A 26,660-nucleotide genomic window follows, 5' to 3' on the forward strand; every position below is an offset into this window, starting at 1 on the left:
GCCTTTCACTTTGCCCACTTCCTTTTTAACTTGAGATGCCAAGGAGTGGATCTGTTACCATCTGCTTATAAAGTACTTGCTGTATTGTAGTGCTGTGATCCCTCCCTTTATGATGAAGTTTTGGGAAATGAGTCTCGATTATGATTCCAAACCTGTTATGCTAATAAGAAACATTTAACTATATGTAATATTACTAATATATCTTTGATATACTAGCTTCCAAAGATCCGTGCAGGATTAATGGATATCTAGATATTTAATTGTTTAGTTGTGCACTGATCATTGTTCACAACAGAATTGCCTGAAGAAACCAAAAAAAGCAGGGTCCTATGATTCTAGATTCAAATGTAATTTGGGCTTAAATCAGAGGTGGTATTCAGCAGGTTCTGACCAGTTCTGGAGAACCGGTAGCAAACATTTTGAGTAGTTCGGAGAACTGGCAAATACCACCTCTGACTGGAGATTTTATGGTATCCTTCCCCTGCCACGCCCACCAAGCCACGCCCACAGAACCGGTAGTAAACAAAATTGAATCCCACCACTGGCTTAAATAATTATGAGATGAATAGAGCTAGGCAACCATAATTTGGTATATTCTATAAGGAAATAATCCTTCCTGAATTTTCATACATGTATAAATTGTACAAATATCTCAGGTCCAAGGTATATAGTTGTCAGCTTTCCAGGAAATGCTATTGCACTGATCAGTAAATGAGGTTTGCAAGTTATTAAACAACTGTTAAACAGTGGTCCATTATTGCATTGTAAAAGGTTTTCTTTCCTGGCATAAGAGCAAAATCCAACATTTTACTGGCATCATGAAATGGGCACAGTTTGTGAATGGGGAGGGAATTATGTGTCCAAAGTATACTAGGCAGCCTGACTAAAGACTTGATATCATGCTTTGAAGTCTTATGAGAAACAAAATCTCCTTCATCCAAGAGAAATAAAGAGGGGAAGAGGAAGGAAGGAAGGAAGGAAGGAAGGAAGGAAGGAAGGAAGGAAGGAAGGAAGGAAGGAAGGAAGGAAGGAAGGAAGGAAGGAAGTTCTACTAGCAGGAAGTTCTATTTTCCATAGCTATGTCCCTGTTTCCACTTAACTTTAACACAACCAATTATTGAAAATATCAAACTCATTCTTCTTTTCTCTTTCTCATGGTCTTCAACCTGCCCCTTATCCTATCAGCGAGGCAGACTTAGGTCATCTTTAAGAGCAGAGTGGCACACTAGTGTTTTAACTACTTTATTCCAGAATTGTCCAAAAGCAGTCAATAAAATCTGATACTTTTCACTATTCCTGATGCTGGGAGTAAAATCAGGGAACCATCAATCGGAATGAACAAAAAGGGATTTATTGGTTGTTTCAAGCTATTGCAGGGACGTCCTCTCCCAGTCTCAGATCTGCCTCTTCTCCCTAAAGAGCCTCACTCGGCCTTGCATGAAATGGTAAGAAATAAAAATTATAATATAACATTGCCAGGGGCTGAAATTGCATAATTGCAAGGCAACAGGAAAATAGTGTAAAAGAGAAATGCTTAAGCATGAACACTCTTTGCTTTGCTTCTGAAATGCAGCACACAGGAATCTCAATGTGGCAGCTTATTACTATGTAGAAAAGAGAAGAGAAGGGGAGAGAAATGTTAAGGTGTTCTCCCCATGAACTAGTGCTGACATTTTGGTTCTATGGTGACATAGAAAGAAAAGAAAAGGCAGCAAACCGGAGAACTCAAGCAATCCACTTTTTCCTAATAATCAGAGCCACACCATTCAGCCATGACTTGGAACAGATGCTGTAGAGGTTTGATGGGCTCACCAACTGAGCCCTCACATCTTGCCTGATACAATCAGAAGACTCTTCTTTACGAGTGAACTGGTACTATAATAACAAATGTATTCCTCCCCATTTCAAAAGATGGTAGATGAACTTACACATGGAATGAGAGGCCATTATTTGCCTCTTAAATTGTTGGTGGTAGAGCGGACCGTATCCAGCGAGTATCAAATATTCCACAGCTTGCCAGTGATTTCACACAGAGTAAGTTCACAATATGTATATCCTTGAATAAATCACTCATCCCAATATGGCTGGTATATGTGCAGCCATTGGTTTCTACTGGCCTCTCAGGAGATGTGCATTAGCACAAGATTGGTTGGGGAAGAGAGAATAATTTGAATTAAACAAGAAATTCCATTGTACAGGACAGAGTTCCTTCTGTCTTTCCAAAAATATGAACACATGTAAAAAGATTCCATTAAAGCTTGCCTTAACAAACAGAAAGATTAAATGACCCAGAAGCTGTCCATTATTGTGAAGAGTCCTGAGTGAGAAGACAAGGCTGCATGTATAGGCTTGTGCCACAGCAATGATTGGCAACAAGCGTTCAAGAAACAGCTGTCTTGATAGTTTCCATTCAGGATTATATGCTGTGTACTTCAGCTTGCCTTTTGCCCTCAGCTTGACAATCACTGCGGGCAGAGAAAATGGCTCCAAATGTGTTTATTGACCAAACAATGTACTGTTGCACTAGAGAAATCCTGACAGCAAGACCTCCTACTGAATGGAAACATGATGATACCTCTTGTGGTCTATTAAGTTACCCCTTAATTATCAAGGGCGTTGCTGCTGTGTGGGTAGAATCTGGGCCCGGCTCCATTAATAATGCAGTCAATGACAAAACTAGATGATGAAAAAGAGAAAAGGGCTCAGTGACAGCTTTCGAAGAGGGCATAGCCAAAATCCGGGTAGTTAAAGGATGATAAAATGGTGAATTGTTTGCTTTCTTTTCATACGTTTGTACATGGGAAAATCATAGAACTGAGAGCTAATAACTACTTGTACACAATTCTTGCATTCTTCATTTATTGAACAACATGATAACTTGAGTACACAGCATAAGTTAGGAGAAAGAGGGCAAGGTTGATTCTATAGAAGTTGAACTGAAAAAGTTTCACTATCAGAAATGAATGATTCAGTACTGATGTTCAAAGAAGGAATATTATAGAAAGTGTTCCCCAAACTGGTGACCAGAAGATGTGATGGTCTCTCTCTCTCTCTCACACACACACACACACATATACACACAAAGTCAGTTTTTAAAAATCTAATTGCTTTTTGCTTGAAGAGATTCCCTAAAATGCCCTAAAATCCTAGTCCCAATCTTTCCATTGAAGTATTGCAAAACTGAGTTAACAAAATTCACTGACAAGTCAACTCAATGCCATGTAGTCCAATTTCCAGTGCTAATGCAGTGCTTTAAAAAAAAATCTCCTCCAACATTGTCTAAATTATATTATGCCTTGCAAGCAGAGGTGCCTGTAAGGCAAGAAAATCCAGAATTAAGTCCAGTTGGTTTGTGTAAGCTATAGTCTTATTTCCTGAAGCAATTTGAGAGTTCAGAGAAAACCATCCAATTCTTCAGAGAAACTTGAAATATGCCAGTCAGACTTCGCATGTAAAAGCAAAACCTGTTTTCTGAATGGGATTTAGCTCAGTTTTCTTCTTGCATAACAACTGACACCATAGGTGAGGTTGTTGGTTTTTTCTTTTCAAATTTTGGTACCTGGGGCATGAATCTTTCCTTTTTTCACCCCCTTGTACCTGCCTCACTCTAGCATCCAAAGAGTCTACACCGAAAGTACAAAATGACTTATTTCAGGAAATGTAGAATCGATATTTCTTCACCTGTCATTTAACCCAGTGTGTCTCAACCTAAACCACTTGAAGATGTGTGGACTTTGGCCCCTAGAATTTCCCATGCAGTGCTGGATGGGGAATTCTGGGAAATGAAGTCCACACATCTTCAAGTAGACGAGGTTGAGAAACACTGACTTAACCATTCACGGGAATATATAGTTCAGCCGCATCTGGATGGCTGACTTCAGTCTTGGCTTATTTAATTCAGGTAATCCTCGTTTAACAACCGCCTGCTCAGCAATTATTCAAAGTCATGATGGTGGTGAATGAATAATGGTTATGACCAGTCCTTAAAGTTTCTGTCATCCCAGTACTCCTGCCGTCGCATAATGGTGATTTGAGCACTTGGCAACTGGCTGATACTTAGGATGGTTGAAGTGTCCTGCAGTCACCTGATCATAATTTCTGGTCTTCTCTGCCAGCTTCGCATAAGAAAGTCAATGGGGAAGCTGGTAGGGAATGTCACAAGATATTTGGGTAAATCTCGGCCAACCATCACCTCCCCCCCAGCCCCTCTGCGCTCATGCCCTTCCTCACCAGCCATCTGTATATTCTTGCACATCCTCCCCCACCCAGCAGCAGCCAGCCCAAGCACCGTACTACAATTCCCTGGCCATCCACGCATCCCTTCGTTCCCTCCCACTCAGCAGCAGCTATTTACTTGCTTGCAAGCCAGCTGGAACTTACATCTTCCTGCTAGCTTCTCACTGTCTTTAGTTTTTGGAAACCAACAGGAAGTTGTCAGGAAGTGCTTGCTTAAGGACTCACAATCCTTGCCTAACAACAGCAATAGGGACTTTGCAACCATATCACTTAGCAATGGAAATTCTGGTCCCAATTGCCATGGTAATTCAAATATCACCTGTATTATCTTCCAAACCAGAAGCTCTTTCCATATACAGGGCTGGGGTATTTCAAGGTGTGCATTGTACTTCAAAGGCCCATTTTTACCAGTTCATTTGTAGAGCAAGGCAGGCACCTCATGGAATTCCCAGTTATCCGGTTATCTTACTGTTTCTTGGCAACAGCAGCAGCAGCAGAGATAAAAGGGAATTATATTTTGTGAGATTTTCTTTCTCCAGGGCTGTAAGCACTTCCTATGGTGGATTTCTTAGGCATCTTTGGGGTCAGATAGGTAGGACGCCATACTCCATCTAGCTCAGAAATCACTTGCTTTGGGCCAAGAATAACCCATTCACATAAGTAAACTGCTTAATTGCCTATGGCACTGAATTACTGAATGTAGGATGGTAGATTCTAAGGGCAAAAAAAAAAAAAGCTAAAACAAATGCTTTGGGCGGGGATAGGCCAGTGATTGCATGGTTTGTTACTTTGCTTCAGAAACTGAAGTACCATAAGGAAGAATCAGATTATAAACTGGAAGAGAAGAAAGCCATAGAAGTACCAACTCATTCCTCAGCCAAGGCTCCAAAAAAGGCTAAAAAAAAATCACACTGTCTCTGTGTAAGCTCTTTTCTTCAGGGTCCCCCAGGAGCTGTTTTCTAGGAATTGCAAGTACCGATGCTTTTAGAAACATCTACAATCCAGGTAGAGCTGATAGGAAAAGAGCTCTGAGCCAACCCAGCTTAGTGTATTGATAAAAGCAACCTGTTTTCTCTGAAATGCCTTCACTCTCTTTTGACTCTCCTTGCAATCAATCTGCCACCTCATTCCTGTCCCCCCCCTTCCAATTTGCAAATGTTATACCAGCTTATTCCCTCATTTGGATCCCTGCCTCCTGCTCCACAGAAAGCCAGGGGATCAAAGATAATGACTGGAACAATTGCAGCAAGACGGAGCTCCTCTACTCCCTGGGCTGGTTAAACATTCTCCTGGCAGTATTGGGTAACAAGATCCACCACAGGATAGCCTTGGAAAACAGGAGAAGCTTGCCAAGAAGCAGGATGCGTGACAAGCTGCTGTTGCCTCCTTGCCAATCTCCTGCATTAGCTATTGACTGAAAATAAAACTTCACCCACTTCAGTCCCAGTTGCCTCCCCCATCTGTTCTCAACGGAGTTTCATTATCTCATGCTGAAACTATGCTTCATTCTCCCTGGCGTCCAGTTGGCCACAGTCTCATTGCCTTGAGGGTAAACTAGTTGCTGGTGCCATAGAGATTCATGTCTGTATTTTATCTTATATGTTTACAGCTACAGCACCTCCGATATGCTGTATGCATGTCTATCTCTTTCTTTCCTCTCTCTCATATGTATGAATACTTTTTCATTATGCTTTTTTATAATTTGCTGATCATTGATCAAAACAAATTATTAATATGTATGTGTAGGTGCAGGTGTATATATGGATGGATGTGAGTAAGAAAACATAAGCATGTGGCAGGATCTACCAATTGTCTGAACTCAGAAGCAAAGCAGGTTGAACCGGTTTCTACTACTTAGATGGGAAACCACTGTAATAATAATGGTATATAATAATAGTAATAATAAAGCATTCTGGAAAGAAATAGAGGCAAATCATTCTTCATTGCTACCAAAAATTAAATTTCTATGTCCATAAAGTCATCCGGGGTGAAGCTCAGCTTGAAGAATAGTTTACTTTAGGTAATTTCTGCTTTGCAGTCAGTGGAATAATTTATAATTTTCTGACTCGGAAACTTTCCCATGTGTTTGATACATCTAATACTTAGCATCTGGCTATAGGCCATAATGGGTATGGTTGATGCAGATAAAAACAGGTAGAATTTTTATTGGTCTATCATGGCTGCCATCTTGTGTCTTTTATCCATACCCTGCAGTTACCCTGTAGGACATCCCATTATTATATCTTTTCTTTTCTTGCTGTCCAAATGTGATGGCCTAATGCTAGCTGCCATGTCCAATGCAAACATTTTAGGAACAAGTCTGCAGGGAGATTAGAAAAATTCAAGAAAGAAGTTAAGTCTTCATGTATTTGCAAGATGAATATCAATATACTCAAACACAGAGAGGGGGGGAGAGAAAGAGAAAGAGAAAGAGAAAGGGAGAGGGAGAGGGAGGGCGGGGAGAGAGAGAGAGAGAGAGAGAGAGAGAGAGATTTATCTAGAATGGTTCATCATACTGGCTTTTTAGAAGCAACCATTTGTTCAGGAGGTTTTGCCAACTCCTGCAGAGGATTGTAAGCCCAACAGCCTACATATAAAATCTCACTTCAGGGTGAGTCTGCTATGGAAACGCAATCACTCCATTTGGTGCAGATGAAAATAACTGCCTACAGCAATCCTGCCCAACCCAGTGCCTGCTTCCAGAATTCCTAGCCAAGGGCTGATCACTAACAAAAACAAAGGATCTAAAAATGTCACAAATTTTTCAGTTTTCCATTAATACATCCTTAATGACCACGAAAGTATATTATGTTGCTTGTTAAAATTAAAAATCACTGATGAACTTTGAGACAATAATAAATATCAGAACATTTTGAGTAGTTGCGAGAACTGGCAAATACCATCTCTGACTGCCCCTGCCCCCCATCTATTCTCTGCCTCCCGAGTCCCAGCTGATTGGCTGGATCTTCTTTGGTTGCCCTGCACAGGAGAACTGGGCTGGAAAGCAGGTTAGTGGGGTGGGGAGGGAATGAGTATTTTGCAGTATCCTTCCTCTGGAGTGGGGTGGGAATGGAGATTGTACAGTATCCTTCTCCTGCCACGCCCACCAAGCCATGCCCACAGAACCAGTAGTTTTAAAAAAATTTGAATCCCACCACTGATCAGAACCATGCTCAACACAGTATAAACCACCAGCTGAAATTCTACAATATTTGATTTGATACTAAAAATCAATTCTGATTAAATAGCCCAGGGTTAAAACATAGATTATTTATATAGAGAAAGCCAATTTGATGTATTAAGTTATTGTTCAGGAAGTTTCCAATTTGAGCTGATTTATGTCGGATTTACTTTAAGGTACAAAGTTCTCCACACAACTTGGTTAACCATACTTCAGAGGAGGATATCAAACAACGTTTCCAGGAAGAAGGATATAACATCCTTGTGACAGTTAGAATATACAAAGCTAACTTCATAGACTAGATTTTCAAGTGCTGTGTGGTTTAGTAAAGTTTAATAAGTTGTAAGTTGAAATGGGTATTTAGCTTTTAAAATTTATTTCATTCTAGTAATGCTGAAACATTACAAGATCACTACCAAATGTTTAAGAATGATTCCACTTGCTCATTAGATTTCCATATTTTTTAGAGAATGAACTGTTCATTTTAGCAGTCAAAACTGGCTAATATACTAGTGATGAGACCTTTTGTATAATGTTCTCCTTTCTTGCAGCATTTGATGCTTAAATGGATTTAGAAGGGACAGCCAGTTGAACAAAGAACCACCTTAAAAGAAAGGACTGTCCTTTTGCAGCCCTTCAAATAGGCTAACAACGCTGTAAAACATGGGGACACATTCTCGCCTGCCTCTGAGCAAATCCAGAGCAAGAACCATTGAGATTGCATAATATTTTCTTCCCTTTAAAGGGCCTCTGGTTGTTCTGGTAAGATCCTCTCACTGCATAATTGCATGGGTTCCTTTCTTCAATACGATACAATACTTAAACTGGACTGGACTGAATAAACTCAGATTGCATTTTCCCTCAGATTGCATAAGAGTTGAACACATATTGCATGGTCCCTGTGTGATATGCTTAACTGAGTACTGAATAAAGACTGGCCTGATTAAAAACCCTGCCCCATCATAACATTCTCTGAGTATGGCTTTGGACCAGTCACTTCTGAATCTGGCCTACCTTTCATTGTTGAGAATAGGAAAAGGGGTGCCTATGGACTCGAAACACACATTAATTACAACAGGGCTGGTCTCTGGAAGAATAGTTTATTCAGAAAGGGAAGCTCAGAAAGAATGGAAACCACAGTCTATGTGTAGAAGGGGAGGATTCAGCTCTGAAATCATCCTGCAAAAAAGACAGAGCCCTTGCTAACCTGGTTTATAAATCCTGCTCAATCAATGCTAACTGGGTATAGAGGCACTTTGACAATTTCACCTGTGTCTGTTTTCAGCTGCTAAATTAATCAAGCCCTATAGAATCCATTTGCCAATCCTTCTTTGGGGGTGATTTTCTGACTTGAGAGCCTACCCCAAAGCTCCTCCACACAGACTATGCCCCCACCTCACCCCAGTCCCAGGCGCTGGGAAGCCCTTAAGACCTGGCTCTCTTCCCAGCCTGGAGGTTAATATGTTAGATGCAGTGTGGGGCTCCTGCCATATTTGTAGCTTATCGTTCTGATTGTTTTAATCTGGGCTGCCGGTGTGTTTTAACTGCTTTAATTGTTTCTTGAATTTTATAAGCCACCCGGAGTCTAACAGGATGGCTAGCCATAACAAATTGAATACATTAAATTAAATTAAATTAAATTAATGAAATCTGTACTACCTCCCTCTGATAGTCTTTTAATATTGGAAGCTCACTATCATGTGGCCCATAAGTTCTTTTAATTGTTTTTACAGGATTTAGCCTTAAAGCCCCTCACCATCATTGTAGCTCTTTTCTACACTCTTCACAGTGCCTCAGCAGTCTTCTTGCATTTGTGGCAACCAAAGTTGGATACAGTGTTCAAGGTCCAGTGACCAGTGAATCAAAAAACCAGATCTTTTGCTTTCTGGAAACCCAACATTGTTCCTCTATTGATGCAGCCAAATATTGCATTGACTCTTTTGGTGGCTGCATGCTTAACCTGTGGTCTATCACGACATGCAGATCCCACTCATGACTATCACTGCTAAGCCAGTTATTGCCTATTTTCTACCACTGCTTCTAGTTTTCCTACCAAAGTGCAGAAACAAACCTAGGCTAAACACACTCAGTTTTTTTGAACACCATTGAACAAGGGCCTAATGTTCAAGTCTATGGTATTAAAAGATCCTTTTGAATCTTGGGTCTATCTTCTGATGTACAGTATTATCGGTCTCCCTCCCTTTGTATCATCTCATATCGGATGAGCATCCCTTCTATTCCCTCATCTAAGTAAATTTTTAAAATGTTGAAAAGCACTGGGCCTATTCCCCCCTCCTTTTTTATAAAGAAAAGAGTGAAACAATGTTAGCTCTTCTTCAGACTTCTGGCACTTTCCCTGTACTTCAAGACTTCTTAAAGATTACTGTGAGAGATTTTAGTCAGAGACTATGAAGAGAGACAGAATCAAAAAGATCCTTTAGCTTTTAGCCAGAAATTGTTTGGGTAGATAGCTTTATATTCTACGAAAGAGGAATATTATTTTAATCCAAAATGGATTTTTAAAAATGAGCATGGCTTCACCCATATCCCAGTCTTAGAGCAGCTACATTTTTTATTCTAATGAAGAGCATATAAAGCTTCTTTATACGGAACCACAGTTTCTCTGTTTTGATGGACAAAATCTCTTCAGAAAGGGTCTTCTCAAGTTTGTTTGCCTTTTTAACTAGAAAGAATAATAACTGCACCTGGAAGCTTCTGTGTGCCAAGTTCTGTATAGCTGATTCATATTATTATTTATCAAAAAGTCTCTTTGGATATAATTTTAGAAGACAGCTAAAGATTTCTCCAGTACAGAAGAATCTTTTCATATTGTTTATGAATGGGCTATCAATCCTGCTTGTTGTGACATTGGGGGAAAGAATTAGGTCATTGGAAACCAAACTGAAAGTTAATGGAACCTGAATTGTTTACCTTATCGCATATTTTATTCAGAAAGCAAAAATTAATTATTGCAATATGGATGCCTCCCTCTACAGAACTAACTTTTTTCAAAGAGATTCCTTCCAGCTATGTTGGACTACAATGCTCATAGTTCTCAAGTAAATTGATCATTGTTTATGTTTCCTCAGGTTAAGAAAGGGTAATCTAAAATATCCAAACAAATAAAGAATCCTTAAACGGACACCTTTCTTAACTGTCAATAGTAAAAAATAAGCTTTCCCTTTCCTTTCTGTTCTATCCCAAGAAAAATCCAAGGTCGGTTCTTCACTGCTCCCCCTGGTGATGCACGTATATCAATTATCAAGCAGCACACAAGAATTAAAAACCAATGATTTATTGGTTAATTATTATTAAAAAGCAGGAGGCCAGTACATCACACAGGGCTCTCCTGGAGACACCAATGAACAGATGCAAACATCTTAAAAACTCTTTTTGATTTCAAAATAAAGATTTTTTTTTTATTTGTTCAGCCCAGCTGAATATTAGCAACAATAATCATCAGTTTTTGAAAAAAGCCCAGGACTTCCTGATACAATCAAACAAACTTAGTCGTGAAAAAAATAGATATCTATGTACATTATATAAACACACACACACACATATATATAACATATAAATTAAGAGCAAGAAGAAGCTATACATAGAAAGTTGTAGCACTTTCTAGGGAAAAAAGTTCTTCCTTTCTAGACACACAGCTGGAGAAGAGTCAGATCTGTGGCTACTAAACCTTGCTCTTTGGATTGATGTGAAATCCATAATGATCTCAGGTTTACTGTTCCAATTTTCTGCCTGTTAAACAGGACCATTTGCTGGTAAACAGTCAGTTGCCGGATGGGAAGCTACATGTCCACCTGGCTTTCCAAAGTGTCTATCAGGCTTATCAGCAACAGTATCAGAACAGTGTCTCAGTTTCCCACAAATAGCTGTCCACAGCATTCACCTTCAATCTGCAGATTACTTGATGTTTTGGGAATTGCCCTCCAGGAATAGCCAAGAACAGCCTGTTCCTTCTGCCTCAATGAGCTTTGCGTAGTCTTAGACAGCCGAAGGCATTGTAATCCTAATTCAGAGTTGGAGGCTGCCAAATTCCAATTGCAACAAAATAATAACGGTTCACAATAACCTACTTGAGCCAAAATATCAGCCGTAATTGGTTGAACGCCCTTCTGAGAGCCAGCATACACACTTTGCCCCATGTAGGGCAGGAGTTTTAACACACTGCTTCAGACAGCAGTTTAATAGTTCTGGGCCCGTGACAATCCATTATCCTCAGAGGTGGGCCTCCAAGTAAGAGCGGGCCAACTTCAAGTCCATGTGAGGCTCTTGTAGCTGTTTAGCTCTGGTCTTGCACCTCCTCCTCCTTCCAACCACTGGAGTTTTTCCCAAACTTGTACACAAGTCTCCGGCCATCCACACGTTCCAGAATTTCCCGTTTGTAGTAATACCTGAGAGAAGAGATAGTAAAGGCTTTAAAAAGGAGCCCCAAGGATTACCCCTCCTCTCTCCACCCCACCCCACCCCCCAAAAATCAAGGCCAAATTCTTTAAAGTGTTTTATAATGGATGTTGATTTGAGTCAAGTTTCCATAATCTATATGCTTGGAATTTATTATTACATAAATTGCAATTTTTGGTGACCAGAAGCCGTACTTTTGTTTTCTTTAGTTTTGGCTGGGGAGAGGTATATGACTGAGACACCAGCAGAGAACATAGGACTTGGATTTCTGTCCCTTTCCCCAAAGTTTGGGTTCATTTTTTAAAAATGATAATAGATGTGCTCAGCTGATCTAAGGATTAATAGATGTAGCTTCCCATCCCATTTTGAGGGTCTGAATAGCTGTAATCATAAAAAAGGGGAGTCCCACCACAACAGCATCTGCTCATATGTTTACCCTGTTGCCTCTTCATTCTATCCCTTTACTAAGAATTGCAGTGCTTATTTTTGTCAACTTTGTTGATGTTTTTATCTCAGGCAGACTGTATTACAGGTAGTCCTCCACTTACAACACTTCTTTTAATTCAAAGTTGTGATGGCACTGGAAAAAAAGTGACTTACAACCGTTTTTCACACTTATGGCTGTCGCAGTATTCCCACGATTATGTCATCAAAATTCAGATGCTTGGCAACTGATTCATATTTATGATGCTTGCAATGTCCTGGGATCATCTGATCACCTTTTGGGACCTTCTGACAAGAAAAATCACTGGGGGCGCCAGATTCATTTAACAACTAGGTTACTAACTTTAAAACTGCAGTGATTCATTTAACAACTATGGCAAGAAAGGTCTTTAAATGGGGGGGGGGATTCGCTTAAGAACTGTCTCACTTAGCAACAAAAAATTTCAATTGCGGTTGTAAGTTGAGGACTATTTTTGTAGACCTTTTAACAAAATGTTAATGAGCTATTGATCTTTGAGTTTTAGGAAATTGTTTGCTTTTAGTTTCTTTTGATTCTCTTTTAATTTTTTAATATAATTAATATATCCTTGGCAGTGTGACATGACCTTATTGCAATTATGAAGATTATTGATCAGTATATATAAAAAAGAATGATAGATACCTCATGGCACGGCTGAGTTTCTCATAGGTCATGCTACTATTTTTTTTCTTTTGTCCCCACAGCTGGGCTACAGCCTCTGATCTCAGGAATTTGAAAATGCCTTCTCGACGGTCTTCCCACTTCAGCAAACCCTCATTCAGCTCAGGATGAATTAGGATGTCCCGAATGAATTCCCACAGGTGGATCCCTCTTGGTGCTGGTTAAGAAAAAGGAAACAAGACAGGTAAATCATTTGTCCAAATGATACTGCAAGCAGGAAAGGTTTCCAAACTGGGCATAAAAGATTATACACTAGGGCAGGGGGGTCAAACTCAAGGCCCAGGGGCTGGATCTGGCCCACAGGATCACCCGGGAAACAACAAAGAACCAGCCCGTGGTGCCTCTGCCAATGAAAATGGGGTTCCAAGCTCTGTTTTTGGCTGCAACGGCCTCCTGCAACCTACTGCAAGCAGAAACAAAGCTTGGGAGGGCTGTTGGCAGGAGGCCATCACAGCCCACCCCAGCCCTCATGAGATAAAACACAACTCTGATGCGGTGCTCAATGTAGTTTGACACCCCTGCACTAGGACTATGGAATACTTGTATAAGAAAATGGAAAACGTGTGTCTGAGAAACCTTTATACCTCCAAGGAGACAAAAGATAATCAGATAACTGAGATGATTTAAATCAGTTTGTAAGACAAGGAACTATAATGCAAAATGACATAATTCAAGCATTGTGCAGTTGATCAGTGTTTAAATTCCTTGTCTCACTCTGACATATCTGGCAAGCATACAGTCTTGTACAGGCAAGCATCAATAAAGTTATTGTGCTTCTGCATCTGTCTTAATGGACCAAATAAGTGAGCTGCCTTGGAACTTCAAGATAACAGGCCAATATATGTAAGACAAGCAAGATAGCAAGATTTTAATAATATCTCCTTATTGCACTAAACAGCATATAATCTGAGCAAGAAGTGGATGGACAAATTTGGATTGCATTCACTAGCCAGATATCATGAACATCCTGCCCATATATTGTACGATATATACTTACAGTGTTTGTTCTTTTTAGTCTCAAGGCAATCTCTGCTGTCCTTGCTGATCTTTCTTGGTCGTCCCCTTTTCCTTTTCTTGAGATCTTCTTTCTTAGATTCTGGACATGTAAGGGGGGGAAAAGACACACTTGAAAACTTTTTGCCCCAATATTTTACATTCCTACAAGTACCATATGTGAACTTGAAAGTCCAAGCATGTTCCCTAGAAGACAGTATGGCAAACCAGAGCCAGAACCTGTACCCAGCATAAATCTGAGAGATCAAGTCCTGATCCCTTGCCCCATTATAACATCCTGGCCAACTGGTTTGTTTACCCTTGGGTAAACAGAATGTGTACATTTATTCAGAGTCAACATGTCAGCTACAATGTAAACAGAGCTTATTTCTAGACAGGAGCAATGCGGGGGGTAGAGTTTTTAAAAGATTAAAATAATGGCCACACATTTGAAAGGGATGTGGTTTTCATCATATGGTCATGGCCGCCATCTTTTTCTAAACCAACGTTTTCCATCCAGATAATCTAAGAATATGGTACAAGTCTCTTTGCTTCTAGCAATCATGGTTTCCATTATTCTATTCTCTTTAACTGATAAGAAGGTGTTTGATTAAGTTTTTCTGCTTTCAAAAAAAATTCTACTCTACATTTCTTTAAAATGGAATTGCAATAGAATCCTCCAAAACCAGAAAGCATTCGATCAACTTTTAGGTCAATTGCTCTCTTACTATAAACGGAACAGAGTTGGAAGGGACAACATGAGAAGAACTAGAAAGCAATTATATGTAACTTTCTCTTAAAACAGAAACCTTCAATAAAAGCTGCAGTCTTTGATGTTTCAGAGGTTACAAATGAGGAAACTATATTCTTTTCTCCTTTAGGCAGATTGCTCATTTAAAATTAAACCAGCATTCTCCATCCAAAGACAGCAAGCTATGGGCCTCCCTATTGCTTTTCTCCAAATTAAAAAAGGCAACCAATTCTAAGTAAGGATTAAGTTCTAAGTTCAAAAACAAAACTAAGCAAATAGCCCTTATTCAGATTTTGGTTTTGATTTTAAATGCTTCTGCTCAAAATTTATGAGTAAATCTTCTCTCATATCTAAATATAGCAATGGTATGTTATTTCTGTTCACACAATAATGAAAGAATAGACTCTGAATATGCATAATTTACTCTATTACTTTTCACAGATATTCAGTTCTAACAGTTTATAGGAGGAATTAAGCTGTTGGACATCTATGATTCTATTTATTTGTTCTCTTCATATTTGTTTTATGCCATCCTCTATTGTCTACTCTTCCTGTCCTTTTGTCTTCCTCCTCTCTAGTTTGTCTTTGAAGATGCCAGCCATTCTACTGGCAAAATAGGTAGCAATAAAAGCATTTATGCAAGCATATCTGAAATCCTGGGGATCAGCTTGAGTCTTAACTCACCGCCAGAAAATTTGTAGTGCTTTATGTCTATGGGATCAAGATCTAGATCACTTCCACCGGAGTCCTGAGATTGAGGGCTCTGAGACATTGTCCCTGGGGAGAAAGGAAAGTAAATTAGAATCTCTACTAGCTCTGGAAATGAAGCATGATTGTCAAATGTTCTGGGTCCTGAGGATTTATTTACTTATTCAAAAGACATATTTTACTATTACTCCCCTTCTAGAACTTAGATATTTCTTAGATATTAGGTACAAATATCCCCCCACCCCCATAAGAAAAACCGTTCATAGATTGCAATCTGTTTAAATGAGTGAATTTGATGGGAAGTTGAATCTACAGTATTAAGGCATCAGCTCAGGCAAAGGAGGCAAAGGACATCAGCAATTTGGGAAACGTACGGTACCTGCTAGAGATGCCGAGCTGTCTGGTGACATGGCTCCAGAGATGTAGCCAAGATCTGGCTGTGAAAAAATGGTTGCTAATTTCATTTCCTCCAGATAGTCCTGACTGCATGAGTTCCCCAATTCTACAAAGAGAGAGAAAGAGAGGGTTAATCACATTCATAAAAACAGATATGAACAGATGTAACAGGGAACCATTACAAGGCAGAGCAGCCATTCATTATTCTCTCACCTAAATGACTGGATTCCAGAAGGGCCTCCTGGGATACATCATCAGTCCTCAGCACTGACATGATCCAGCCAAGTTCATCTGAAACAGACACAAAAAGGGTGTGGGAATGAAAAATATGTTATTTCTGAATTATAAACCCAGTAATTCTCCCTTGTTCATCCAGAGATAAAAAAGTTGCATGATTTTCGTTATAGGGAAGTTAAATAAAATAGGGGCAGTGTTTTTCTGGAAATTTAGATTTGCTCCTGATAAATAATGATTAATAGGAGATAGGTACCGTACCAGGCATTTTATTCTTGTAGATGACTAATTTCTGCCTTCTGGACTGTTTCACTTTTCATTGTAATATGTTGCCTTTGCAGTAATGCAACTTGCTGTCACTTCGCACTTGAAGTTTCCCACCCTCCTGCTATGAATATCATGAAAAAGTTTTAATTTTTCAAATCTAAGGATGGGGAGGAGGGCCAGACACCAGGGTGAAGTCAATAAGAAAAGGTAGCAATCTCTACTAGTCCAGAATAAATTCACAGCCACTTCTCTTCCAAAAGAACATCCTGCTTCAGGGAAATAGATTGGTTTAATATAGGACACTAATCCATTATGAGATTTGTTATGTTTTGTAAATAATGGTTCATGGCTTAATGTGATGTTCAGTCATGTGTTAAGAACTCATAATTCAGCAAATCTTAATTTACAGTGAGGTGTGGACATTGTCATTTAGTTTTACACTTAACAACCCACCTCATTTTCTCAATTGTTGTATTTCTGCCTCACAAAATGGGGAGTAGAGGGGAGGAATGTCAATGCATTTCTGCCTTGACAGGAGAGGGGGACACCAACACGTACCAGTTTCATGCAAGCGGTCGTATAACTCATCCCCAAGGGGCCCAAAGATAAGTCCCAGCTGATCCCGTGTGTATTGGCAAAGGGTGTAGCCATCCATGTTGCAGCAAGAGAAATCTATGGCACTGGCATCATACTTGTTCTTCTCCACATGATAGCTGATCCACTCCAGCACCTGAGACCTGCTCCAGCTGTGTGGCATCTCACCAAACCATGTTGGTTTTCCTGAGAATGGGAGAAGGAAGAGGTGAAGGGGGGAGGAGGGAGAGGGAAGAGTGGGTTTAGTTGAGCAGGTGATTGCTTTGTTAGTGCCAGCCCAACCCCTGGAACACGGCTGCCTGAGCTACACAGGGTGCGGCCAGTTCATTTACGCACAGGATTTATCTTGCTTAGTCACTGTGGTTGGGTTAACACGTACACCTGTCACCTGTTCCCTTATCTCTGAACATGCCCCTCCCAGCTGGAATGAGGTCATTTAGGGCAGCAACTTCTCAGCTTCTCTGTGCAGCCAGCCATGCCTCCATTAGAATACTGTACATAATCAACTGCCCCAGTATCGGCGGCGCTGTTCAGTGCTCCAGTGGCCTTTGACTTATACAAGGCTTTTCACTGGCAGGATAAGCAGTACAGGTAGTCCTTGACTTACAACCATTCTTACAACCTTTGCAGCATCTCTATGATCGTATGGTCAAAATTCAGATGCTTGACAACTGGTTCATAATTATGACCGTTGTTGTGTCCCAAGGTCATGTGATTATCTTTTGCAAACTTCTGACAGGCAAAAATCAATGGGGAAGCCAGATTCACTTAACAACCGGTTTACTAACTTATCAATGTCAGCGATTCACTTAACAACTGAAGAAAGAAAGTTTGTAAAAATGGGGCAAAACTCACTTAACAACAGAAATTTTGGGCTCAATTGTGGTCGTAAGTCGAGGACTACCTGTATAGAGATATTACAACTGGCCTTTTGGCTCTGCAAGGTTTTAAGCCAGCCTTCCCCAACCTGTTGCCCTCCAAATCATCATCATAATTTGTATAGAACATGACAAAGATTCAAAGCATTTCAACACATTAACCTAGCAATGGTTAAAGAGCTTATTCAAATTCCCCAAGTAAAGGGTGCAGTGCTTTGCATTAAAATCCATTGGCTACCGAAACGTATGCCTCCAAGGCCAGTAAAACAGAATTCCAAAATCTGTTCTGGATATAAGATGCCCTCTTTTCTTCTTTTACTCAGTTGCCCACTCTCCTTGCACCATCTGATTATGGACAACTACCTGTTATCTCAGTTGCCATGTTTGCGTTACTCAGAACAAGAGATAGGTTGTCATCTTCGACAAGGTGGGTTAGCAGATCAGGGTCTGGCGGGGCCTCCTCTGGCTGGTACATGGCACTGATATAATTAGAGATGAGGTTGCTGATTTCACAAGATCCCGCCATGGAATTTTCTGTCAGAAAATTGAAACGGTTAGATTTGGACCGAAATGGAGAGCACAATAAGCATGGGGGAGAATGAATCACCTGCATTTTTTCCCCCTCTTCTTTAACATTTTGCATAGATACGTTTTGCAATAGTATCTATCTCCTGGCTCCTGGTTCTTCTTCATATTTTCTGCAGTCTTTCAAGTCCTTGCATTGTCTCACCCAAACTAATGCCCTCTAGTAGATAAGATTGGCCACAATGCCCATCGTACTGCAATTCCAAATGACCGGAACTTCTACTCAAGCCATTTTAGAAATCACCAAGTATGGAACAGCTACCCTAATGGGCAGGATCTTTCCAGAAATATCCAAATGAAAGCCTTCTCGCAGAAGGACGATGTTCTAGACAAAGAGGTCTCTCAACAAATCCAAACTCTCATTTGACCAGTGTTTTAACTTTTTTTTCTTGGAGAAGCCACAGATAACTTGCATTCCATCCCATTTCCATCCCTGATCTTTAGATTTGGCTAATACAGCAACAACATAAAAGAGGGGCGGGAAAGCAATTATCACTTCAAAAGTTATTTAGTAATATGAACTTTCAGGGATTTCATTTTGAAGTTATTTTTCCTAGATAGAGATCCCTTTACCTTCACACACACACACACACACACACTTTTAGCCCACACTCCATGAAAAATAACCTCTAAGCATGGTCCTTGTTTTGTTATCAGACAACATACATTCAACAATCCTCTTATCAAATTTAAATAATTCTCCATTTATCTGAGAAAAGGTTCTGATTTCTTAGAAATGGATGATTTCTTGAACTTTGCTCACTTCAATTTAAATTTTTCAGGCATTATCATTTATCACTTGCTGACCCTTCTCCCACCCTTCATCTTGCTTATAAACTTTAACATTTCCAGGTCAGATGGGAGCCCTATCTGTCAAAATTGAAAATACATCAAATATAGAAGAAAATTGCCAGAGAAACCAGCCACAGCCTATCCTCCCTTTGCCAGAAAATTGCAAATTGCTTGATGGTTGTGCTGTCCAGCCAGTGGACAGCACAACAGTATAACACTAAACCACTAGATATTGTTCTGGATGCTTCTGAACCTAACCATCCAAAGATATTGTGCAGCTATTCCATCACTGTTGTCACTCCACCACCACCATCACCACAAAAAGAAAAAAGAAAAAGAAAAAATAGTGGGAAAACACAGGAGGGTTACCAGGCAAAGGTTTAAACTCTATCTCTCCCTTCCAGTACATTTCCAGGAATCAAGAGATTTGGGGGGGGGGGGAATCTTGCCTGAAAGCATCATCTGAGTCCATAGAAACAGAAAAACTGACTGTCTGGAGCAGGACAAAAGCTTCTTTGATCATGCATTTTGGTTCTACCGCCAGGCAATCAGATGCATACATTGGTAAGCTCATGAACTGATCATGCGCTCAGTATCTTCTCTAAAGCTTGTGGAATAGGGCAGGGCTCTGTATATATATAGGCATCAAATAAAGAACTAAATAAATTGCACTTCAGATGCTGCCACAACATCCTGAACAAGAACGGAATTGAATACCGAGCAGACGCAGCTATTCTACATCCATCCTTCTATTCACCCACAAAACGAATATACTGTCTTCCTTTTGTACCTACCAGGCAGGTGCTGCTGCAGCGGTTAATCCACACAGTAGTCGGCTAAAAAGGTAGCAGAGAGTGTTCAGTTGCTCCTGCTCACCTGTGCCCTGGTATTTGTGATCCCCTCCTGTGTATAACTCAGCCCCTCCCCATCGCTGGGCCTTTATAGGGCGCCTCTCCTGTAACATGATCTCCGCCTCTAGGGGAATTCCAAGCACAGGTACTCAACTCCCGCCTAGGGAATTTGCATATTGTGCCACCTGGGTCAATGCCAGCCTACCTTGCCGGGAAATCTGGGCAGATAGTTTAATCATTACCAGAGAAGCCCTGGCAGGGCCTATGCCAGTTTCACTCAGGACGATGTTTTTCTACCTTTCCTATCGCTTGTGTTTGTTTGCCCATCGACGTAGTAAAACACCCTTCCCCTGCTAAGAATAGAGCTATATAAATGGTTGGATGGGAGCAGCTACCTCCTGCCACTCCATTGGAGGGTATCAGGTAGGGTTTGAAGGGGACAGACATACCATTATAGATCAGGAATGGCCAAAATTCATACATGAAGGTGGCTCACAAGGCTATGTCTCCTATGTAAGAACCACTAGCAATCCAATGCTGAGTTTTTCAAAGTTTTTCCAGCATACTAAGCAACACTTATGTCCTCTGGTGTGCTGCTTTCCATGAGAAATCTGGCTTCTTGGTTAGGGACACAGCAACACTTCATCAGTGCCAAGGATGCAATTATAGGTACATTTACCTGGAAATAACTCCAATGGAGTATATGACTAAACTGATTTTAAGTTAGCTATATATAGAATTAGGGCATGCTTTTTACTGGAAATCATGTGATTTCAGTAAGTTGAAACTAAATCCCATTCCTATGCTATCAGTACCCTTGGGTATGATTATTTAATGAGATTGCAAGTGCCAATGACCCCCAAGAGGCCTTACTTCCTAACAGATGTTGTCACAAGTCTGAATTGAGTTCATGCTGGATTTCTAACCACTATATTGCCCCACATCCATATTGTTCAAGAAGAAAAAGGGAAGTAGTTTAATATGAAAGACATTTGTGCCACTGTAGGAGACAAATCAAATATCTACCTGTAGGAAGAGGTAAAACCCAGAGAAATAGGTTTGTGTAATTAGTTGTAACATATATAAAAGCAACTGATACGGCATTATAATAAGCACTGAGTTATTCCAAATGAAATGACTTTTTATCTGCTCTGAACTAAGCAGGATTAGATCTAGTTAGTTTTTGGACAGAAGATTGTGGAGGTGAACAAAAATATCCTAAAGAAGGCAGTTTCAAACCACTTCTACATTAATGTCAGCAAAATGATTGGATATGTCCATGATGTCACCGGCTAGCAAGATCAACCCGAGGAAGATTTTATTCGATTAGAGCCATCTACGCCATCGAAAACCAAATAGAGGTGAGGTTTGTGGACTTCCCAGAGAGATTAGCTGGGCCCCTACATGGTTGGAAACAGGAAGTAGAATTAAATGTGGAGGGTTTCTGATTTAGCACATCTCACCCCATAAACATAAGAAGAGAAGCTGGGAGAATAACTTGGTGTTTATTCTTTGCTGTACCACTGCCCCCTTCTGTCACCACAAGAAGACTGCAGACAAGACTGCAGAATGTTTTTTTCCAAGTGACATAAGGAAGCTTTTAGCTTGCACTGCCTTGTACAGTCAAGCTAGGAAATGTGGGAGAAGTTTTTTTGAAATTGATAAAAAAGACTTTCTCCGGGGTCTCCAACCTTGGCAACTTTAAGACTGGTGGACTTCAACTCCCAGAGTTCCTCAGCCAACAAGCTGGCTGAGGAACTCTGGGAGTTGAAGTCCACCAGTCTTAAAGTTGCCAAGGTTGGAGACCCATGTAATTTCAAATTGACCTAACAAGTTAGAGATGGGCAGTTAAGTATTCCTTGTAAAAACAACCAAACTTCACTGAATTTTGGAGGATTAATTCCCTTTGTAGGTGGACTTATCTCCCAGCTGGGTGAGATTGTGATAAGCTGGATAAGGGTCTTGTCACCGAAAGCTGGGTACTAATGGGCAAACTCTGCATTCATAGTAGCTACGGTTTGGTGGAAACTGAGACAGCCCACCAACTTGCCTAGCTGGCTGAGCCACTGGCAATGCACACGCCACACCCTATTGACGTCAAGTGGAGAATGTTGCTTGGCAAGAGGGTTGTCCCAGTGCTCTGGTGCCACTGCGCAGGCAACAGGTCAGACAGGGCAGCTCTTCCACCTGATTCTTAACAAAAACATTCTTAACAAAAGTGATAAGCAAAACAGATATATCTCTGCTGATCCCTAGGCAGTTCCTTTTGGATTAAAGGCAAGAAGATGTTAATTTCTCTATCACGTTAAACCTCATGACTGGATCACCAGGTTATGGTTATGGTAGGGGCGTGCATAAGCACACCAATCGTGCCTACCATCCCTCTCCTATTGTTTTTTTTATTTTTCTTATAAGTATCTATCTCATGTATTCAAAACTATATTTATTCTTATACCTGTATCTTGTAAGCGATTGACAAATCAAATAAATACTAAATTAAAAAAAAACAACTAAATACCTCAGGTTATGATTTACCTCAGGGGTGTCCAACCCTGGCAACTTTAAGCCCAGCAAACTTCAACTCCCAGAATTCCCCAGTCAGATGGCTGGGGAATTTTGGGAGTTGAAGTTCGCCAGGCTTAAAGTTGCCAGGGTTGGAGACCCCGGTTTACCTGGTGGGATGTGGGACTTTGGCAGCTCCATATAGAAAACAAACATGAATTACCTAGATAGTTTAATGCCATGAGGGGAAACACTTAATTCTGGGAGTTGAAGTCCACCAGGCTTAAAGTTGCCAAGGTTGGAAACTCCTGATTCACCTGGCGGGATGTGGGACTTTGGCAGTGCCATATAATAAACAAACATGAATTACCTAGATAGTTTAATGCTATGAGGGGAAACAATCTCTTGACTTAGTCTAGGTCATGATGATTGAGTCAAAGGAATCACATGGGTGAGCAGGAGGGGTTAATATATTTTATACTAAACACAGTCCTCAATGTACAAGCACAATTGAACTGAAAATTTATGTTGCTAAGTGAGATAGTTGTTAAATGACTTTGGCCCCATTTTACAACCTTTCTTACTACAGTTGTTAAGTGATTCACTGCACTTGTTAATAACAGAGTTGTTAAGTGAATCAGGCTTCCCCATTGACTTTGATTGTCAGAAGGTCGCCAACGGTGATCACATGATCCTGGGACACTGCATCCGGCATAAATATGAGCCAGTTGCCAAGCATCTGAATTTGATCACATGACCATGGGGATGTTGCAATGGTCATAAGTGTGAAAAATGGCTATGTCCCTTTTTTCAGTGGCATTGTAACTTCAAATGGTTACTAAACAAACAATTGTAAGTCAACCTGTATGATCTAGTGATATCCATGCATACAGCATAAACCTAATTTTGGCTGATGGAAGATTTTATTAATAATGAAATTAATGAATAAAGCAAATCTTTGGATTTGCAAAAACTGTTAACTTCATCTCCTGCTTTATTTCTGCTTTCTTGGCAATGAAAGCAATACATCTATGTCCATATATACATATTGCTTGCATGTTTTATCATCTTTCTTTTCCTGGGCATCAGTGATTAGAATGTAAATTTGAGTTACCAGCATATTAAACTGCAAAGTCAAATTTAAATTATTTGGTTATTGACTGCATTGTAGCAAAGTTTACCTTCATCAAAAGGTACCAATGTACCAATATTGTTTCTGAGTATGCAAGCATGCTGTTCTTTGTTTTCATGTCCCAAAGTGACCTTCTGATTGAAAGTGTCCAGTCCATCTCTGTTTACTGATGCCTAAGATGTCAATCTGTAGTTAATTCATTCCACCTTTTACTGTGTTGAGTTTTTCCCCTATTGATGCTTCTTATATTCCATCTCCCTATGTAATTCTGTCTTTGCAGACTCACATTTTCTTTTCTTCCATGGCAAAATCAGCAACTAGGTGTCCCGAAGGCCTTTATCTAATCACATCATAAACATGATTAGTACGCAAGATCCTCAATTCTTTTTTAGCAGCATGTTGAATGCCACTCAAACTGAGGGGTCCATTATTTAGCACTATACCATCAATTGCTTTATACTGCCTATCCGGGTAGTCTTCTTGGTAAAATATAGTTTACCACCGCTTTCTCCTGAGCAGAATGAAATGATGCGTTTGCAATTATCATTAAAATAATCATCCACCTCCAGCTGGCCCCCAAACAAGGTGCCTTTTTGCTTTAACTTCACACCTTGGTTGACCCTGCTGGGAGCATATGATCTTGGTATGCAGTTCATTCATCTCTTCCAGGAACACCCTCCTCCTGCCATGATGAGGCACTATAGCAGAACCTGGGTGCCGGAGGTCCTTAACAGACCTGACTTTTTCATGCCTATCGGGAAGCCTGAAAAGGATGCTCCAGTTTTAAGTCCTACAATAATTTTAGTGAGTGATTTCCTTAAAGCTATGGCATCTTTTTTAGGTTTGCTTGAAAAATGCCTCAACATGTGGCTGTTTTAAAGAAGCACTATGCTTCTGCTCATGAAAGATTGAAAAGGCTTTTGAATAATTTTTTATTACAATTAGTAAACATAAAAAGTGAGATCATGTTTGGTTTAAATATGGCTCTGAAAACATTCTTAATATAAATCAGGGGTATCAAAATCAAGGCCCATGAGGTGCTTAGATCCGGCCTGTGGGGCCAGTCTGGAAACAGCAAAGGAGACACACACCCACGGGGCCCCATGCTCCATTTTTGCTGGCAGAGGGCTATCAAAACAAACTCAAAAACAAAACAAAAGGAGAAATGTTTCCCCTTTTGCATTTGAGCATGCAAGAAGGGACAGGAAAGGAGAACCGGAAAGAGGAAAGAAAGACAAAGAAAAATAAGGAAAGAGGAAAATGAAGAGGGAAGGAAATAGAAGAAAAGGAAGGAAGGAAGGAAGGAAGGAAGGAAGGAAGGAAGGAAGGAAGGAAGGAAGGAAGGAAGGAAGGAAGGAAGGAAGGAAGGAAGGAAGGAAGGAAGGAAGGAGAATATAATGAGAGTGAGTGAGGGCAGGTCTCAGGGAAGTCCTGCATTAGCACTTGGCTACCACAAGTGCCCCCCACAAGAGTCCCATGTCATGCCCATCATGGCCACATCCACCCCCTGGCCCTCCAAAATTAAACACAACCCTGATATGGCCCTTAATGAAATTGAATTTGACACCCCTGATATAAATTGACAACTGTTGCCTAGTGATATGACTCAGTATAATCCAATACTTTATGTAGTGCATCTCTCTTTGTGTGGATATTTTTTATTAACCCCCCAAACCATTTCTAGGTCAAAGTATTAAATGCATCTCATAATAAATTGCTTCTGTCTCTTATGCACAAACATTGTCCAAAAGGTGTTGGAAACCTGGATGTGTTCTAGGGACATTTCATCATGCCTGGCGGATATGTAAAAAAGCCAAAAAGTTCTGGATTCAAATACATATAGTAACTGAGATTTTAAAGATTAATATGAAATTAAAACCAAAGGTTTTTCTTTTGGAACTGTTAGTCAAACAATTGGAAAAAAAGTGATGGAACTTTGTTTTTATATTTTTGGCTTATTTTTTTCTTTTCTTTTTTCTCCCCTCTTCTTTCTTTCCTTTATTCTGTAATAGTTTCTGTTAGTTTTTATAAATTTTTTTAAAAAAATAATACAATTATACTGAGAGTGCCTATATCCTGGTTTATGATGGCTGCTGTTTTAGAAAAGAATTATTTGCCCTATCTATGGACTGTGTGCTGGGAAACAGAGATACCAGGCCAAGCAGGCCTTGCACCCTTTGGTGGTTGGCCTATTTTATACTAAGGCCTTCTTTGACCTTGGTATAATAAAACTTCACATACTAGTGAATCTTAGAAGAGCCCAGTCTTTGTTGCAGAGAGCCAGTTTTGGCTAGTGGTTAAGGCACCAGGCTAGAAACCAGGAAACTGAATTCTAGTTCTGCCTTAGGCATGAAATCCAGCTGACTGACTTTGCACCAGTTACTGTCTCTCTACCCAACTCATTTCACAGGGTTGGTGTTGCGGAGAAAATAACAGAAGTAAAGTATATTAAGAATGTTTGTCACCTTGAGTTATTTATAAAATTAATAAAGATGAGTTTAAACAAGCTAAAAAAAGAAAGCAGGAATACCCTGGCATCAGAGTAATTTGTCTTGAATCTCTTAGCTTTCCTTTGTTTTTAGCTGGCTGTGTTGGAGTACTGAGAATGGCAGGATTCGTTGTATAAATCATAACTTGGGAATAAGGTAAGGGCAGTGATATGGATAGAGTTTAAAAATGGGTTTGCCAGGCAATTCTGAAATTGTTACAAATAGTGTAGAAAGATTTTATGTTTCTCCTAAGATCAGCCAGCAATCAGAGTATACTGAAAATATATTAAAAATACAATTCTTCTCTATTTCTTAGGGCGGAGAGTACATGCTATATTGTAGAAACATGTTTATTAAATTTCTAACCCGCATGATGCCAGTCAAACCAGCACATGACACTTAATTTGTAAAAAGTTGCAAAGAAACACAAAAGTAAAATACGATGAGTCTTACTAACCAGGCATGTGATGATGTATTTTTCCCTTTATTTTCCCATCTTTGGCTGTGGAAT

The 26,660-nt window shown here is 40.0% G+C and overlaps 1 protein-coding gene across 2 annotated transcripts; it reads right to left on the reverse strand.

The window, feature by feature from the left end:
- Window positions 1-10,696: 10,696 nt before the first annotated feature.
- Window positions 10,697-20,154, reverse strand: ELF3 (E74 like ETS transcription factor 3). 2 transcript variants are annotated; one of them, XM_087959537.1, is made up of 9 exons: window positions 20,052-20,154; window positions 18,162-18,332; window positions 16,885-17,106; window positions 16,039-16,116; window positions 15,809-15,931; window positions 15,406-15,498; window positions 13,975-14,073; window positions 12,939-13,134; window positions 10,697-11,823 (listed from the first exon to the last, which is right to left on the reverse strand). In XM_087959537.1, the coding sequence occupies exons 1-9, from the start codon at window positions 20,137-20,139 to the stop codon at window positions 11,712-11,714; spliced, it is 1,182 nt and encodes a 393-aa protein (XP_087815663.1). In that variant the 5' UTR covers window positions 20,140-20,154; the 3' UTR covers window positions 10,697-11,711. The 2 variants fall into 2 exon arrangements, with proteins under 2 accessions (XP_087815663.1, XP_026536675.1); XM_026680890.2 differs by having other exon boundaries at window positions 19,970-20,103.
- Between the last annotated feature and the right edge of the window lie 6,506 nt (window positions 20,155-26,660).

This window comes from Notechis scutatus, chromosome 3 (genome assembly GCF_049901735.1).
Source record: "Notechis scutatus isolate UNSWTSFEM ecotype Mainland chromosome 3, rNotScu1.2, whole genome shotgun sequence".
In the NCBI taxonomy this organism is placed as follows: Eukaryota; Metazoa; Chordata; class Lepidosauria; order Squamata; family Elapidae; genus Notechis; species Notechis scutatus.